The sequence below is a fragment of the Felis catus genome, chromosome D2, assembly GCF_018350175.1.
Source record: "Felis catus isolate Fca126 chromosome D2, F.catus_Fca126_mat1.0, whole genome shotgun sequence".
NCBI lineage: Eukaryota > Metazoa > Chordata > Mammalia > Carnivora > Felidae > Felis > Felis catus.
Genome location: NC_058378.1, coordinates 82,693,011 through 82,708,926, shown reverse-complemented (window position 1 = coordinate 82,708,926; position 15,916 = coordinate 82,693,011). Strand labels below are relative to the sequence as shown.

General features: G+C 48.8%; 1 protein-coding gene across 3 annotated transcripts in view; it reads right to left on the bottom strand.

Moving 5' to 3' along the window:
* DOCK1 (dedicator of cytokinesis 1) overlaps window positions 1-15,916 on the bottom strand; it is a 529,364-nt gene that overhangs the window by 40,307 nt on the left and 473,141 nt on the right. For all 3 annotated transcript variants that reach the window (XM_011287620.4, XM_019813984.3, XM_011287621.4), the window contains 2 exons: window positions 1,424-1,513; window positions 501-605 (listed from right to left, as the gene is read on the bottom strand). In XM_011287620.4, the coding sequence (XP_011285922.2) occupies window positions 501-605; window positions 1,424-1,513 (195 nt within the window). The remainder of the gene's footprint in view (window positions 1-500; window positions 606-1,423; window positions 1,514-15,916) is intronic.

The following is a 15,916-nucleotide window of genomic DNA, read 5'->3' as shown; positions in this document are numbered from 1 at the left end:
ATGATTTCACTTTATGAGGTACCTAGAAAAGGCAAATTCATAGAGACAGGAAGTAGAACGGTGCTGCCAGGGGCTGAGAGGTGAGGGAACGTGGAGTCACTGTTGTCCTGGGTACAGAATTTCAGGATGGAAAGATGAAAAAGTTCCAGAGATGGATGATGGCACAACAATGTGAATGTGCTTAGTGCCACTGAACTGTACCCTTAAAATTGGTTAAGGTGGCAAATTTTATGTCACCTGTATTTTACCACAATTTAAAAAACACACCTAAATCTCTGAAGGAGAGTTCTGTTTAGGGAAGTTCAGATGGAAAGCTTATATGCAACCAAAGAAAATGTTATCAGCCCTTCTCTCACACCCTAAGCTAAGCGCAAAGCTATTAAGAGTACGGAGTCAGACTGCGACCCACGGATGCAAAGTCCAAATCGTTCCTCAGAATAGGAAGGGGCTCTCTGCCCAGGCAGCCATCTTGGCTTCGATTAAACAGAATCAAAATTTACCCGAAGGAACGTGGGGAATCCTTGTCCGTAGTAGCCAACAGCGAAATAGTCAGGCTTAGGTCTTATCACTTTGACGATGTTTTCATAAAACTGAGCCTGTTTTTTCTGAAAGGAAGAAAGAACACTTCAGGTTTGAATAGTGCATTTGAGCATTTGTTCTTCTAGAATCTTCCAGTGGGCTCTACAAGCTTTGGCAATTCCAGTTGGGTGGGAGGATGACGACGAGGGAGGTGCCACGCGCCTGGTGCATCTGGATACCTCGACGCACGGCTTGGACAGAATTTGTCCCTCACCCCCAGTGTTGAGCAGGGAATCTGCCCAAAAGAGCGAAACTCAGTAACCAGTATGATTTATCTGTGTTCTCAAAAACCAAAGAGGTGCCACAGAAATGGTTTTCCTTCTGATTAAGTGGCTGGTCTTTAGTATTTTAAAAACTGGTATCAGTTAGATACTGGGCCACATTAAAGAGGAATTTCAAAGGGCAGAATTCTGGTCTAAATTAATGATAAATATTATATATACCATCATAAAGTAGATCTGCTGAATACAAACAGTGTCTGTAGCAGGAGAAAGGTCTGGGTTACTCTCCCTTCACCCACCTACCTTGTAGATGGGGTCAGTTTTAAACCAGCTGAGGTTCTCAGAGACTCTGGGGCCACCAAGAGCTCTGTACATGTGGGGTCAGCGGTTGTTTACAGCTTTAGTCTGGTTACCAAAGCTCAGTTGGGAATAAACGTGAGTGCTCGTGAGCCAGAATCGGTCAGCAAATACATCAAGACTCTCACCCTGGACAAAATGGAGGACCATGGCCAAGCCCACAGAAGGCCTGAGGGGAATCCCAGCGTCAAAACGGGAAGGGAAATCCCAGAAAAACAAGTGTGGATTGCCTGTGTTTACTTCACTAGAAAGAAAAGAAGACCTACCAGCAATTCGCTGAGTTGTTCGTAATCAAACATCTCGTTTTCATACTGTTCAGCAAGTTCCTTACCCAGAGCAATGGCCTCCTCCCACATCTGCGAAGAAAAAGAAAGAGAAACTCAAACCTGAACCATGCAGTCAAGGAATGAAACAGTAATACAACTGTTCATAAGAAAACAATTTGGAAATACGCTTGCTGAATATGAAAACACTACGAGTATAATGTGGGAAAAATACAAATATTTTCTAGAGGCTCATGACCAGATGTCAGTTGACTAAACTTGTCCACTACTGGCTCATCAGTCACGCCTCTGCCCAGGGTCAAAGCAGTCTGCTGGCCGGTCCTGGCCTGCTCCATCTACTTCCCACCGCCAGGGACGGCCTCTGATGCCTCGGAGCGGCCGGTTAGCCGAGGGTAGGCACCACGGGGCTACGAGAGGCTACAGGGAGCCTGGTTTTGCGATTTTCCCAAATCATCCCATTGAGTAAACACAACGGTGGACTGTCAGTAAGAACAGGATATCTTTCAATGCTAAATTAAAGCTTGCAACAAGCTGCTTTATGTGTGCAAATACTGTGAGGCTTTAAAGCCTGCCATCATTTTGCAAGGGGAAACTTTCTGTGTAGTAGTTTGAAAGTAGGTTTCCAATCAAGTAACTGATTTATTAGAGGGCTGATAGACTTTGGCGTATGTGGAATAATTAATGGATACATATACTAAGACCTGAATTTCTCTTCTTTTTCTTGGGAAGAATAAAGTGGTGGACTTGAGAAGAATATGTTACATAGGGAGGAACCACCTCCTCCAGGAAGCCTTTCTGGACGCCAACTCTCCGTGTGCTCCCACGATGACCCAGGATCCTCTGACTTCCCACCTGGTGGTAATGTATTGAAACAGGAGTGCTTCTCTGTCATTCCTCCTTAGAGACCACAGGCCCCTTGAGGGCAGGAACCGAGCATTATTAAAACCTCTGGACCACAGCTGAAGGCCTACTGAAGAATGTTTACTAGAAGAACTGAAGATTATTGACTTAGAATCGGGAAAGCACCACACCATTCCACATAACGTTTCCCCAGCCAGGAAACGCCCACTTCTTGATGGCTACCATTCCCACAAGATGGTGGCCGCTAAAGTCAGGACAAGTGATTCTGAGCTTGCTGTCTGTCCAGCAAGTCCCTTGCCTCATTGGGTGGGTACTTCATCACACCCATTTTGCAGGTAAGAAAGTTGGGGGTCAGACAGGTCAGTAACTTGCCCAAGGGCACAGAGAGGTGTACTTGGCCCAACCTGATCTTTTTCTAAAACTCTTGCTTTTCATGAATGTATTAGTTTGGGTTGCTATAATAAAATGCCATTGATGGGGTGGCTTAAACAACAGACATTTATTTCTCATTGTTCTAGAAGCTTGGAAGTTCAGGATCAAGGTGCAGGCAGATTCAGTTCTTGGTGAGGGCCTTCCTCCTGACTTGTAGAACACCACTTTCTCACTATGTGCTCACAGAGCTTTGAGAGAGGGCTCTCTTCCCCTTCTCAAAAGAGCAGTGATTCCCATCATGGGGGCCACCCCTACGTATGACCCGATATAAACATAATTACCTCCCAAAGGCCTCATCTCCAAAGGCAATCACGCGGTGGTCCAAAGTAAGAATTCGGTGGGGGCAGGGAGGAAACACAAACATTCAGCCCATAACAATGACCATGTCCTAGCACTTCTGGCTTCTCTCACTCCCTCCTGCTCGGATGGGTTTAAAAGGATACTTTGGGGCACCTGGGGACCCCAGTAGGTGAAGCATCTGGCTCTCGATTTCACCTTAGGTCACGATCTTACAGTTCATGAGTCGAAATTCCATGTCTGGCTTTGTGCTAACAGCACAGAACCTGCTTGGGATTCTCTCTCCCTCTGTCTCTCTGCCCCTCCCCCACTGAGTGTGTACACTCTCTCTCTCTCTCAACACAAATAAATAAATACATAAATAGACTTTATAGAGATAGATAGATAGATAGATAGATAGATAGATAGATAGATAAAAACTAGACTAGTCATTAATTCCAGGTTCCCACTGAGAACACAAGTGACCAGCTCCCATACTGGGCACACCCTCATCCTTGAACACCCATCTGCCGGTTGGTCTTTGCTTCTTCTGAGTAGAATGACCCCATCGAGGGCCTTACTTATTACTGAACAGCCCAATAGACTTAAAATACTCTTTATAGCTACTACTTAAACCATCTGCTATTTTTTATGAGAAAAAAAGCTATTCTGGAATGAGAGTTATACTTTAACAATTTGAAAGACAAAAATAAAAATAAGCCCAGAGTAGAAAAAGATTTCTGAGATGGGACCAGCGCCCAGGAAAGAGAGAGAGTGGCCAAGATGCCCTTCCTGGGTCCACACACTGTTCCCTTCCCGGAGCTGCCACTGTCTCCATCCCGCTGGCGCTTTCAGAGATGCCTTGCATTCTGGGATTATTTTAATCTCCTGTTCCAGATCCTCCCCGGGTCCTCTGCCGGGGCCCAAGCTCACATTTCTAGGAAGGGGAAACCTCTCTCGCACTTTCAATGTCTTTTTTAAGCTCCAGTAACCAATTCCTCCCTTAGAGTATTTCCATTTCAAAGAAAACTTTAACTTGTGATTCTTGGTCACAGGATTTTTCTTTAGTTTTCTGCAAACACACACTCTATGAGCTGCCTAGAATGTTAGGGCGCCTAATTCATTACGAGTAAAAGCTTAATCTGTTTTTATCCTAAATGACAGAGGAGATGCTTTAGATACGTATCAAAAGTAATTGTTTTTAAGAGAAATGTAAGTCTTGAATAAATACCTTATCCGACTCACCCTTGAAGTGACATAGTTGTGTTTTCTATCAGATTTTCTATAAATACACATTCCTTCCTCTTCCCCCAGTGTCTTAAAGGATTCTGCATTAGGAAGATTTAGATCTACTTTTAATTAGATAGGGCTCTAAGGAGTGTGGGCAATTCATATTTCTGATGAGAACCCCTTGGAAGATATTTCAGTACCAGAGAGAAGACAGATTCAATGCGATCGAGATTTAGATTACCTCTGTGAAAGATTGGCTGTAACTCGTGGGTTTGAACTTCTGCCTTAGCTCCTGCACTAGGCTATGAAGTTTCCCACAGCCCTGAATGAGAAAGCATCAGATCCACACACACCTTTGTTTTCTGATTTGAAATCCTTAGTCCACTTTATTGCATCCTTGAAATCGCTAGTTACTTGCTGCTTGGAGAACACTCTTTCCTCTGTCCCTTTTCTTCAGATGGTCTTAGCTACACTCTCTTGAGATGATAACCTTTTTCTACCATTCTGAACCTCCCAGTAACCAGGAAGTACCATTTCTTCAAGTTTCATGGATACAAACTTTTTCTTTTTTTTTTTTTTTTTTTTCCTTCTGGTGAAACTCCTTCCTTCGCTCCATGACAACAGTGGCTGTGGAGAACAGATCAGCTATTGATTTCCTATGGAGAACCGCACAGTTGACCCACAGGACGACAAGACTGACCTCACTGGGCACGGGAGCCATAGTGGATGACAGGGTAGACGCCAGCCAGGATGACTGTCCCTTACTATTAATTCAGGCTGTCGATGACTCACCAGCACAGCGTGGACAACTCTGGTTGAATCTACTTAGTAGCTGTAAGTGACTCACTGGTGAAGATGTTTTATGGGGTGCTTGAGTCTCAGTTATTCTTCCAAAATTCAGCTGTTTTTCCAGGCAATTGTTGGGGGGAGAGTCATATTCAACTGCATCTGGATTTCCAGTGTCCCACATAGGTCATGGACGTTTGAATGGTTGAGGACATGCAATGGTACGGAAGAATCCAGAACACTGTCGAGATCCCTCTGCACGGAGATGAGTGAGGTCTAGCTTTAGGTCTTGTCCAGTAAGCGAGGCCAGGAGCCTGTGAGTGACAGTCTCCTTCTAGTCCCTCTAGGATGAAGGGTGGGAGTCCCCAGGGAAGATGCGTGTCATGAGAAGGGCCATGGTGACTCGAGGTCTGTGGCTCAGCTGGAAGAATAGAGACCCTTGTAGACACCCACCCTCTCTCCAGGCCTCTTGCTCTTTCTTGAGCCAAGCTCCATCCTTGGTCCTCCCGCTGTTTTCAACCTGCGTCAGCTAGATCAAAGGATCCACATTTTTGCAAAGACATTTCTCGGAGAGAGCGAGCGAGTCAGACCCCCCTCTCGCAGCCCAGCAGGTGCACTGTCTCTGTGGTCTGCGGCACAGGGCCACCCGATCTGGCAGGAACAACGCTGTCTTCTCCTTGCACGTGCAGGCACAAGGCAGAGTTGGCATCTAGAAAGCCGGTCAGATGGGGCAGGAAGCCAGTGGGAACTGGGACTTAGGGAGGGCGTAGGAAGCCTTTATGAAAAGGTTCATAAAGGATTTATCAACAATAAGCCCTCCCCACTGGTGCGGTCAAGTACTCAAGGAATCACTGCCCATCTAAGTCATGTTCACTAATATGGCTTGTTTCTCCCCACAGAAACTCTTTGCCTGTCAAAACAGAAAACTATTTGCTCAGCTTTTAATGCCCTGGAAGGAAACATATAAAAGGCAGAGGTTTTGCATTTTTTCTTCAGGCCAGGACATCTGTAGTTCTGCGAGACTCTGAAAAGCCTAAATCAGGCTGCAGGGAAGGGATTGTGCTCCTTGATTCTGTAGGTAATGATTGGGCATCTACAACGGGAGCAGAGAGAACAGAGGGAGAGGAACAAAAGTGAGTACAGATAGCTCTTCGAGGAATAGTGTAGACAGGAGGAGACTGACAGGCAGTCAGAACAAGAAAACTTCTTTTAAACACGGGGGAAATAGGGTGTGGCTGTAGATGGAGGTGTATTAGTCAATAGCGAGCAAGGCGCTGACATGACACGGGCGGGAGAGACGGGCTGGCCTGGCGTCCTGGGATGGGCAGGGAGGTCTGGAACACAGGGTAGGAATGTGGAGAGTCCATCCCTCGGAGGAGGGAAGCAGAATCTATGGGCGCAGACACAGACCAGTGGATGAGGGTGGGCCAGGGATGTGTGGAGGTCAAAGGGGCATCACACTGCCCGGGTAACCTCTAGCTGGAAAGTCAACTCCTTTGAAAAAGAACTGATGCGTGACGGGAACCTCATCACTCAGAACCACTTTAACTGCCTTGCAGGAAATAGAACCTCCCTGGACTTAGCAGAGGCGTCTCTTCCAATGTTCCAGCCACGTGAGGACGCTGATCCTCGCCCTGTCCCCAGGCGTCTCAGCTGTGCTGGGTGCCCCGGCTCCGCCTGGCATTTGCTCTTCTGACCCTGACCCATTTAGTGGAGGCAGCGTGGGATCAGCTGACTTCACGTCTCCGGAAGTGCCACCACCCTTTCCTGATCCCTGCTGCCGGTGACCTTGCCCCAGGCCTCCAGTTCACAGGCCACCTCCCAGTGGGTCTCCGTCCCCTCTGCCCCCAACCAAGTAGCCAGAATTACCCTCTGAAAAGAGGAAAACGAATCACTGTTGCCTCTTCACGTGAAATCTCTCTGGCTCCTTGTGCTTCATGGAGTAAATCAAATCTTCAGGAGACGTGCAAGGCCACGGGTAAACTGGATCTCCAGTTCTCTACATCCGTGTGTCTCAGGATCCCTCACCCCCCACCCTGCAGACATACTTCTTGACTTCCTCAGGAAAGCAAGATGGCCTCAGGAGCCGTGGCCTTGGCCCTTACCTGTGCTGCTCCCATTCTTTGCAATTCCTGCCCTTCCCAGCCATTGCCAGGCAAACTTTATCTTATTCTTCAGGAGCCAGTCGAAATGCCACCTCCTCCATGAAGCCTGCCCACTCTCCCTAGAAGTAATCACTCCCATACCTGTTAGACAGGTAGACCCAGCATCCACCAAAGTGTCAGACCAGAGGAAGGTTTTGTGATTTACCTGTTTGCACATGACCCCCGGGGCTCGACGGGGATGCCTGGAGGCTGGCCTCTAATTCAGGGGCACCCCTGGCACCAGTAAGGCCTGGCAGTGGGAGTACTTGTTAGGGGTCCTAAAGAGAGTGGGGAGTAGTGCTGTTATGGACTCTAAACATTGAATTTGCTCATGCCTTGATAAAACATGATTTTTTTTTATATATGAGCAAATCATTATTAACATGATCTCTTTGAACATGTTAGCAGGTCAAATCTTTTCTAACCGAATAGATTCTGGCAAACTTCAGGATTTTCAAAACTGTGGAAATGCTGAGCGTAATCCAGGAGGAGGGCGTCGTTACGTGCCCGTCCTCGCAATTCCTCTTAATAACGCCTGTGCTTTAAAAGGGAAACTAAGAGGATGAAAACATGTCACCCCACATCCTCAGAGAAGAAATCCAGCCACTTCACCGAATGCAGAAACTGACTCCCCAAATCCTTATTTTTAGTTCACAGGAAGACGCGAGATGCCTCATTTTTGACTTGGGCGCAAGGCAAAGTGCGAACTTTGTCAAGGCGAGGTTATTTTAAGGGAAAAGGAAGCCAGGCTCCGGGTGGAAACAGTCACAGAGCTTCACGCAGCACATGGGCTCGCAGTCACGATCCCCATTGATCGGGACCGCCAGGCGGCCTCTTGGTTTCGGAGGTGGCTGAACGCTGGTTAATGTGGACTCTGTCGCTCGCTCGCTCCGACTACATTTTCTTGATAGCAGGGCTTCTATTTTTGACTCATCCTCCATAGAGAAGCCTGGTAATTTTCAGTGAAGTACTTGGATTAAGGGCTTTATTGAAAATTACTAGGCCTCAAGCAAACACAATAAGACAGACAATACAGAGCATGTTCAGGAAAGAACGCCCGTCTGCAGGGATAAAGCCCGACAGAAGGCTTTCAGGGGGACGCTCAAACGGGTGGTAAAAACAGAATGGAAAAGGAGCTCAGAGTGGCTATTAGCCTGGGAAGGAAGAACCGTAAAAGAATGAACAGGGAAACAGATGGAAATGACGTTTTATGGAGAGAAAGAAAAAGATGAAAAGTCCAAGAGCCTGGCTGAAAGACGTTCAAAAACTTTTGAAGACGATAGAAAAGCAAAAATAGAATGACTTCGTGTGGAAGAAATAGAGAAAGATAACCGTACAGAATTCAAAAGCCGAAGTGTCCAATATAAAGCAGCAGAAAATCCATTCAGCACTGTAGCTCTTGCAGCACAAAGACAGAGAAACTTTTAATACGCTCTGACCCCAGTCGCTTGTCCTCCGCTGTCCCTGCGGCCTCAGGGACGCTTTCCACGGGCGGCCGCTCCTTTACTGCCTGCCAAGGTCTACCTCGAATTCTGTAAGTCCCTATGTCCCTTAGGAAGCCGGATACATTTACAACAGTGCAAATGAGCTCTAGAACGTGTAAAGTTTCCACATGTTAAGGACATAATGAAGATTTCCTTACGGACACGGGGACACAGCCACATGGTGACAGCCTGTATTGATGGAGCTTTAACTGAGTCATACTTTTGCCAGACTGAGGTCCTGTTTAGCACCCATTTTAGAATCTCGTGATCCCCAGCCTTCAAATTCAACTATAGCGTGAAGTCCCCCTGCCTGAATATATATTTTTACACCAAAACCGCATTTTCTCCCCCTGAAAAGGAATTAAATGTACAATCAAACCAAATTCTTGTGACTTAAATGCTCCTGTGCTGCGGGAGCGTGAGCAGCAAAGCACATGGAGTTTGGGGTGCAACCCGGGTCAGCTGTTAAATCCGAGCCTGTGGCCCAAACCAGGTGCCCTCCCAGTGTGGTTGTCCTGCTCGCTCCCTGGATGAGCCCCGGCAATCGTCCTGACCGAGGACTGTCATTTCTAAAAGACGCACAGAGTCCAGGAAGGAAAAGCCGGTCCAGGTGTTGGAAGACTGTCTTTGTCTGATCTATAGCCTCTGCAGCGAACGCGCTACTGAAACAGGGTTAGCGCCAGGCTCGGGAAAGGAGCCGGTGGAAAACACCCCTCCCCTGAAACCCACGCACTGCAGAAATGATGCCACAGATCTGCCCCTTGAGACCTGTAAGGGGCTCAGAGTCTGGGTCAGGAACCAAGACCCCACAGAGGAGACAGACGTGCCCAACGGAAGGTACTTTGTGGAACGTCTCAGTGACGGTGGCCTTTTGCTCAAGCGCTGGCCGGAAGGCTCTCCATTCCATAAAAGATGAATCAAAATATGGCAGGGGTGACAGTGGGGGAGGGGGGGGCGGTGCAGGGGTAGGGGCAGGGGTGTGTGGGGACTCCCTGCACTTTGCATTCGTTTTTGTTGTGAATCTGAAACTGCTCTAAAAAATAAAGTTTACTAAAAAAATTTTTTGCCTGAGTGTTCAGTCTGTTTCACCAGTCTCCCTCGGAGGCACACGAGCATCAGACACAGCCTGCCCGGCCCGGCCCCCAAGTAGCTTGAGCCAAAGCAGGGCCTGGTGACTGCCGTGGTCCCTGGACCAGCTGCCTTGTCATTACTGGAAGCTGTTTAGAAACACAGAGCCTCAGGCCCCACCCAAGACCTACTGAATCATAATCTGCATTTTAACAAGACCCCAGTTTTCTTAGGGGGGCCTGAGAAGCATGAAATACTCAAAGTAGGGAGATACAGGATACATACAAATAGTTCCAAGGCCAGGGCAGAGAGTGCCAGGGGAGGGGTGGGGAGGCACCTTCCTGGATGGCTGGGGTGGGGGGGCTCCAAGGTGAAGAGAACAATAGGGGCGGGGGTGCCCTTCCACACCCAGGGAAGACCGTGGGAAGTCCAAATGGTTGGGAATCCAAGAGCATGTTCTAAAAAATAAGGCAGGATATTGTGGGTAGAGAGAAGAGTGCTACAAGGGTGGGGGGCTCCTGCCAGCGAAAAGCCTGGATCTGCCTGTGGAGGGTGTGGTGGGGCCCCCAGAGGTTTGGGCACCTTTGAAGTGATTCAAGCAATGATACTACGGCCACTTTGTTAGAAAGGAGAGTGGTGACTGAGGGAGGGAGCAGAGTCGCAGGGATGGGCGTGGGGGGCCCCCGGAAGAGGCTGAGTGATCCAGCCAGGACCAGAAGCCCCGGAAGGTGGAGCTTATGAGGAAGGGACCACTCAATGGACTGGCTCGAGCGGCGGCCCTTCTACCCAAGGACCTGACTTGTTCAGCAGTGCCTCAGGGAGGATCCCGGCCGAGCCAGTGCAGACGTGAGAGCTAGTTTGTCAGGGGCTCTCACTCCTGAAGGCACTTAGATATACAAACCACAGTGAGAAAAACTGATTCATCCTTAAGGGCTTGGGAAGCCATAATGAGATTATGATGGATTTTGATCAAAGCACAAAAGAAAACAACATACCTGAGGGGCATGAGTCTAAATTTTAATAATAAAGTAAGATAAAATAAAGTAAAATAAATAAAGTAAGAAAATAAAAACTGCATCTTGCTCCAACAAAGCTATATGTTGCTTTTCTTGATTTAGATTTATTCCTACCTTCTTTGTTCCTATCTCTTTCCTAATCCTCTCGAACATTTGCCTTGTGTGTATTTCCTTCAGAGAATCCTGTGCCATAAAGGAGCCCCTAACTCACCTACCCCTCCAAATTCCCTAATGTAAATAACTACCATACTCTTTTTTAAAATGTATTTATTTTTGAGAGAGAAAGCGTGAGTGGGGAAGTGGCAGAGAGGACGAGGGAGGGAGAGAGAGAATCCCAAGCAGGCTGACAGTGTGGAGCCCAGTGCGGGGCTTGAACTCATGAACCACGAGATCATGACCTGAGCCAAAGCTGGATGCTTAGCTGACTGAGCCAGCCAGGTGCCCTATAAACTAAACATCCTCTTGAGAGGTTTTTTTTTTTTTTCCAAATTTTAGAAATGACACTGGGTCACAAGGAAAAAAAAAATCTAATTTTGAGGCTTGTTATCATGTTTCCCCTTGTCATTCCGACATAAATTCTATTATTTCCTGGCTTTGGTCCCCATGTTCTAATTCTTTTAGATATAGTTTAGTTTTTCAAAAGTGCACTCAGCGCAAGGAATATATGCCAACAGGCACATAAGCAATACTGGCTGCCTGTGATGGCCCCAGAGGATGTGAGAGTAAAGCTTCCATTCACACCAGCAGATGGATGGATGTGCCTGTGGACAATGCGTTTGTTTGTTTTTTTAATGTTTTATTTATTTTCGAGACAGAGAGAGACAGAGTGTGAGCAGGGAAGGGGCAGAGAGAGAGCGAGACACAGAATCCGAAGCAGGCTCCAGGCTCCGAGCTGTCAGCACAGAGCCCGACGCGGGGCTCGAACTCAGGGACCGCGAGATCATGACCTGAGCCGAAGTCGGACGCTCAACCGACTGAGTCACCCAGGCTAGTCACCCCTGGACAATGGTCTTAATGCTCAGGGAGGACAAAGTCTTTGGCTCTGACCGGCACTGTCCAGTAGAAATATAATGCAATGTAATTTTAAATTACTAGTAGCCACCTTTTTAAAAAACTGGGATTACTTTTACTAATATTTAATATATCTGCAATATTATCATTTCAGCATGTAATCAATAACAAAAAATTAAGTGAGACAGCTGACATTTGTATCAGTTGCTCTGGCTGCCATAACCAAGTACCACGGGCTGGGTACCCTAAACTCATTTATTTCCTCGGAGGCTGGCAGTCTACGATCTGGTCACTGGCTGGATGGGGTGTTTTGAGGCCTCTCTGCGTGGCTCGTAGACGGCCCTCTTCTCACTATGTCCTCATACGGTCCCTACTGTGGGGGTCCTGATCTCTTCTCACAAGTGCACTAGTCCTCATGTTACCTCGCTTTACCTTAATCACCTCTTTAAAGGACTTAGGTCCAGTCACATCTGGAGGTACTAGACATTAGGACTTGAAATTCTGAATTTCTGGCAGAAACAATCCAGCCCACAACGACAGTCTTTCACGAAGTCTGACAAACCCAGCGTGTGCCTTATGCTGACAGCACGTCTCAGCTCGGACTGGCCGCATTTCAAATGCCAGTGACCACACGTCCCTCGTGACTCCAGGACTGTGTCACTCAGGTTATAGTCCCGTCTGCTGCCTGAGCGCCGGCTCCCCTCGTGCCCCTGCCCAGGAGGCCCCTGCATTGCCTGAGACCCTTGTCAAGCTGCCACTGGCCCCGATACTTGCCACCCATCACCCAAGAGCCGCTGTGAGATATTTTCCCTCCAAGACGACTGGGATCTGGGAATGGAGATGGAAATGTGTACATTTAGGCCCCCCAAAATCAAGCTTGGCGAACTGTTGCAATTACCGCAGCCCCAATCGTACTCCAGTATATTCAGAAAAGGCCCAGAGGATGTTTCTTCTCAAATACTGCAAATACCCACACCTGGCAGGGAGGCCGGGTCTCCGTCTTATTTCCTAAAGGAAAGCGATCCTAAATCTGGCACAAAGTGCCCAACTCGGCCGTCTTCTGCTGTGACCTCCTACCTCCCTCCCTGGCAGCCTGGGCAGATTTCTGGGGTCGCAGCCAGGGGAACAGGAGCCCATTTTCTCACGCTGCCCACACCATTCCCAACCCCCGCCCTAACCGAAGGAGGAAACTCAACCACGGAGAAACAGGGATCAGGTCCCAACACCAAGTTCTGTGAGATATCTCTGTCCTCCCGTGTCCCGTTGTGGGGCGCTGTACTATGTAGGGATCTGTGAATATTATCTTTTTGCGAACATACACAGGTCATTTCCACGTGTGTTCAGAGTCCTCCATTCGAACCCCGACTCGCTCGTCTACTTAGAAACCCTCGTAGACGTGGGTACCGCACGTCGGTCTTCCCTTCCAGACACCTCTGTCCACGGAGGTCCGTTGCGGCCCTGGGATCTGCTTCAGCCAATGACACGGGCAGAAACACGGGGGTCACTTCTGGAAAGTGCGTGTAAGGGCCGGGCAGGTGACTCACTGTCCCGTCCTGGCTGCGTTCCTTTGTGGTGGGCCTCGGCCCACCTGCGTCCCGGGAGAGGACCAAGCTCGTGCGGCATGAGTGAAAAATAAACCCGGGTGCTGTACAGTTCCTGGGTCTTCAGGAGGCTGAAATTCCAGCATCTTCCAGCCCATCCTGCCTGACGTGGGAGATGAATAATTCCTTCCTCCTGTTATCTTTGTCCCAGGGAATGCAGTACTTGTTGATGTCAAAATGACTTTTCTAATTGCCCAGGCACTTCAGGTTTTATCTCGGGAACTTTCTCCCTCACCTGTGCTCATCACGCTCACGTCAGCTGCAGACGGATGGAAGGGGGACTTGGTTTTCTTTGAACGTTCTTGTGGAAAAGTTACAAATACTCAGAAGTGGCTTTTCCATCCTTTTTGCCAGGACAACTCTAACTGCTGCTGTGGAGACGGCCATCCTAAACTGAGATGAGCAGGTAGACCCGTTCCGACTCCACGTTCACCAACCGGTCACTCTCCCGAAATCCTCTGTGTGTCTCCTCCAGGACACAGGGACAGGTGAGGACGGTCCTTCCGTCCCTTTCTCTTATTGCAGGTAATACTCTGTCGCTTGAGCATTTTCAAAACGAGGATTTCGGGGCGCCTGGGTGGCGCAGTCGGTTAAGCGTCCGACTTCAGCCAGGTCACGATCTCGCGGTCCGGGAGTTCGAGCCCCGCGTCAGGCTCTGGGCTGATGGCTCAGAGCCTGGAGCCTGTTTCCGATTCTGTGTCTCCCTCTCTCTCTGCCCCTCCCCCGTTCATGCTCTGTCTCTCTCTGTCCCAAAAATAAATAAACGTTGAAAAAAAAAATTAAAAAAAAAAAAACACGAGGATTTCTTACTCTTGGTGTTTCTGACATTTCGGGCTGGACAGTTCTCTGCTGTGGGGCTGTCTGTGCATTGCAGGACGTTCCAGAAGCATCCCTGGCCTCCATCCACTGGAGGCCAGAGGCATCCACTCCCTGGGCCGTGCCAACCTAAAAATATCTCCTGGGGGGTCCCGGGTGAGAACTGCTGTTCCAAACCGAACACATCTTCCCCCCCTCTGTAGGAGGCTGTCTGCCGGAAATGAAAAAGACCTTGTTCTTTGATTTATTATTTATAGGAGGCCACTGTCCCGCGACAGGTGAGCCTTTCTCACTATCGGGAATTGCTCTTAAATGCTGAGTGTTCATTCTTTGTACTGATTTCTCTGTGCCCCCAACGGATGCCCACCGGGCTACATGTCAGGCAGTGTTCTGAGACTCAGGCGTGCTGTAGGAAGAAGTGCGTGTGGCCACCACACTCTGGCACCGACAGCCTACGGAGAGACCTGCTGAGGAAATACACACGCAAGCTGCTCACTGCCAACCGTAGCCAGTGCTGTAGAGGAGACGACACCGCGGGGGGTAGGACGAGAGGGGGGCATTCAAGCTGAGACAGGAAGAAACCAGACAAGGGCAGGAGGGGCAGAAGCCTGCTGGGCAGAGCCAGGAGGGGCCGGGGTGCGCGAGGTCCCCCGAATTTGGGCGATGTGGCCAAAATACAGGGTGTGAGGGAGGGAACGAGGGGTGACGTGGTAGGAGAAGTCTCAGGAGCCGAGGACATACTGCCAGCGTGACCGCCCAGAATGGCCACGAGCAAAGGCACACGTTCCTTCGGCCCCAGTGGCCTCTGGCCCTCTCCGGTCTCCGGTCCTGCTCTGCCCACCCTGCAGCCTAGAACACGATAAGCCAGGAAGTCATCGGGGGAAGGAATGGCTGAATCAGCCCTGTTTCTTTTAGCAGTTTGCTGAGAAATAGGGTCCCCTGGCTAAACCAATAACATTGTAGCAATTGGCCTTAATTGTGGAAGTGTCTCATTGCTATGAAGAAATATATCCTGTGCTACTACAGGACCAGGTGTAATCCACAGAACATTTCCAAGTGGCCTCTGGGCAACCTCCATGCTATTCTGAATAGTTTGGCTTTTGCCCTGTGTCAAGGGCAGTGGGGAATGAACAAAACACACATCGTCTGTTCAAGAGGGTTTGATTGATCTTGACGGCCACAAAAAGAGGCGGCCGTCATCCTTCCCTGGTATAAAGTTCTGTTTGGGGTGGAATTGAGTCCCCTCACCCCCCCAAAAGAAGTGTTGAAGTCCTAATCTCTGGTTTCTCTGAATGTGACTTTATTTGGAAATAGGGTCTTTGGATGGGATCAGTTAAGATGACGTCATAGCGGATCAGGTGGGAAATCCAATGACTGGCGGGCTTGGAAGAGGGAAATCCAGACAAGGAGACACATACAGGTGGACCCTGGACTGATGTGGCTACCAGCCACGGGATGCCAAGAATGGCCAGCCGCCCCGGGAAGTAAGAGAGAGGCATGACAGACCGTCCCATTAGTCACTGTCCCGCAGACAGCACGACCCTGCCAACATGCTGATTTCAAACTTCTAGGCTCCAGAACAGCGAGAGAATAAATTTCTGTCATTTAAAGCCACTCAGTGAGTGGTACTTCATCACAGCAGTCCTGCAAAACTCACAAGTGCCCCCATGGATTCTCTGGTCACCTTTCTCAGAGTGGGGAAAAAAAAAAGCAGGTGAACGAGATATAAATCCTGATGAAGCCACACAAG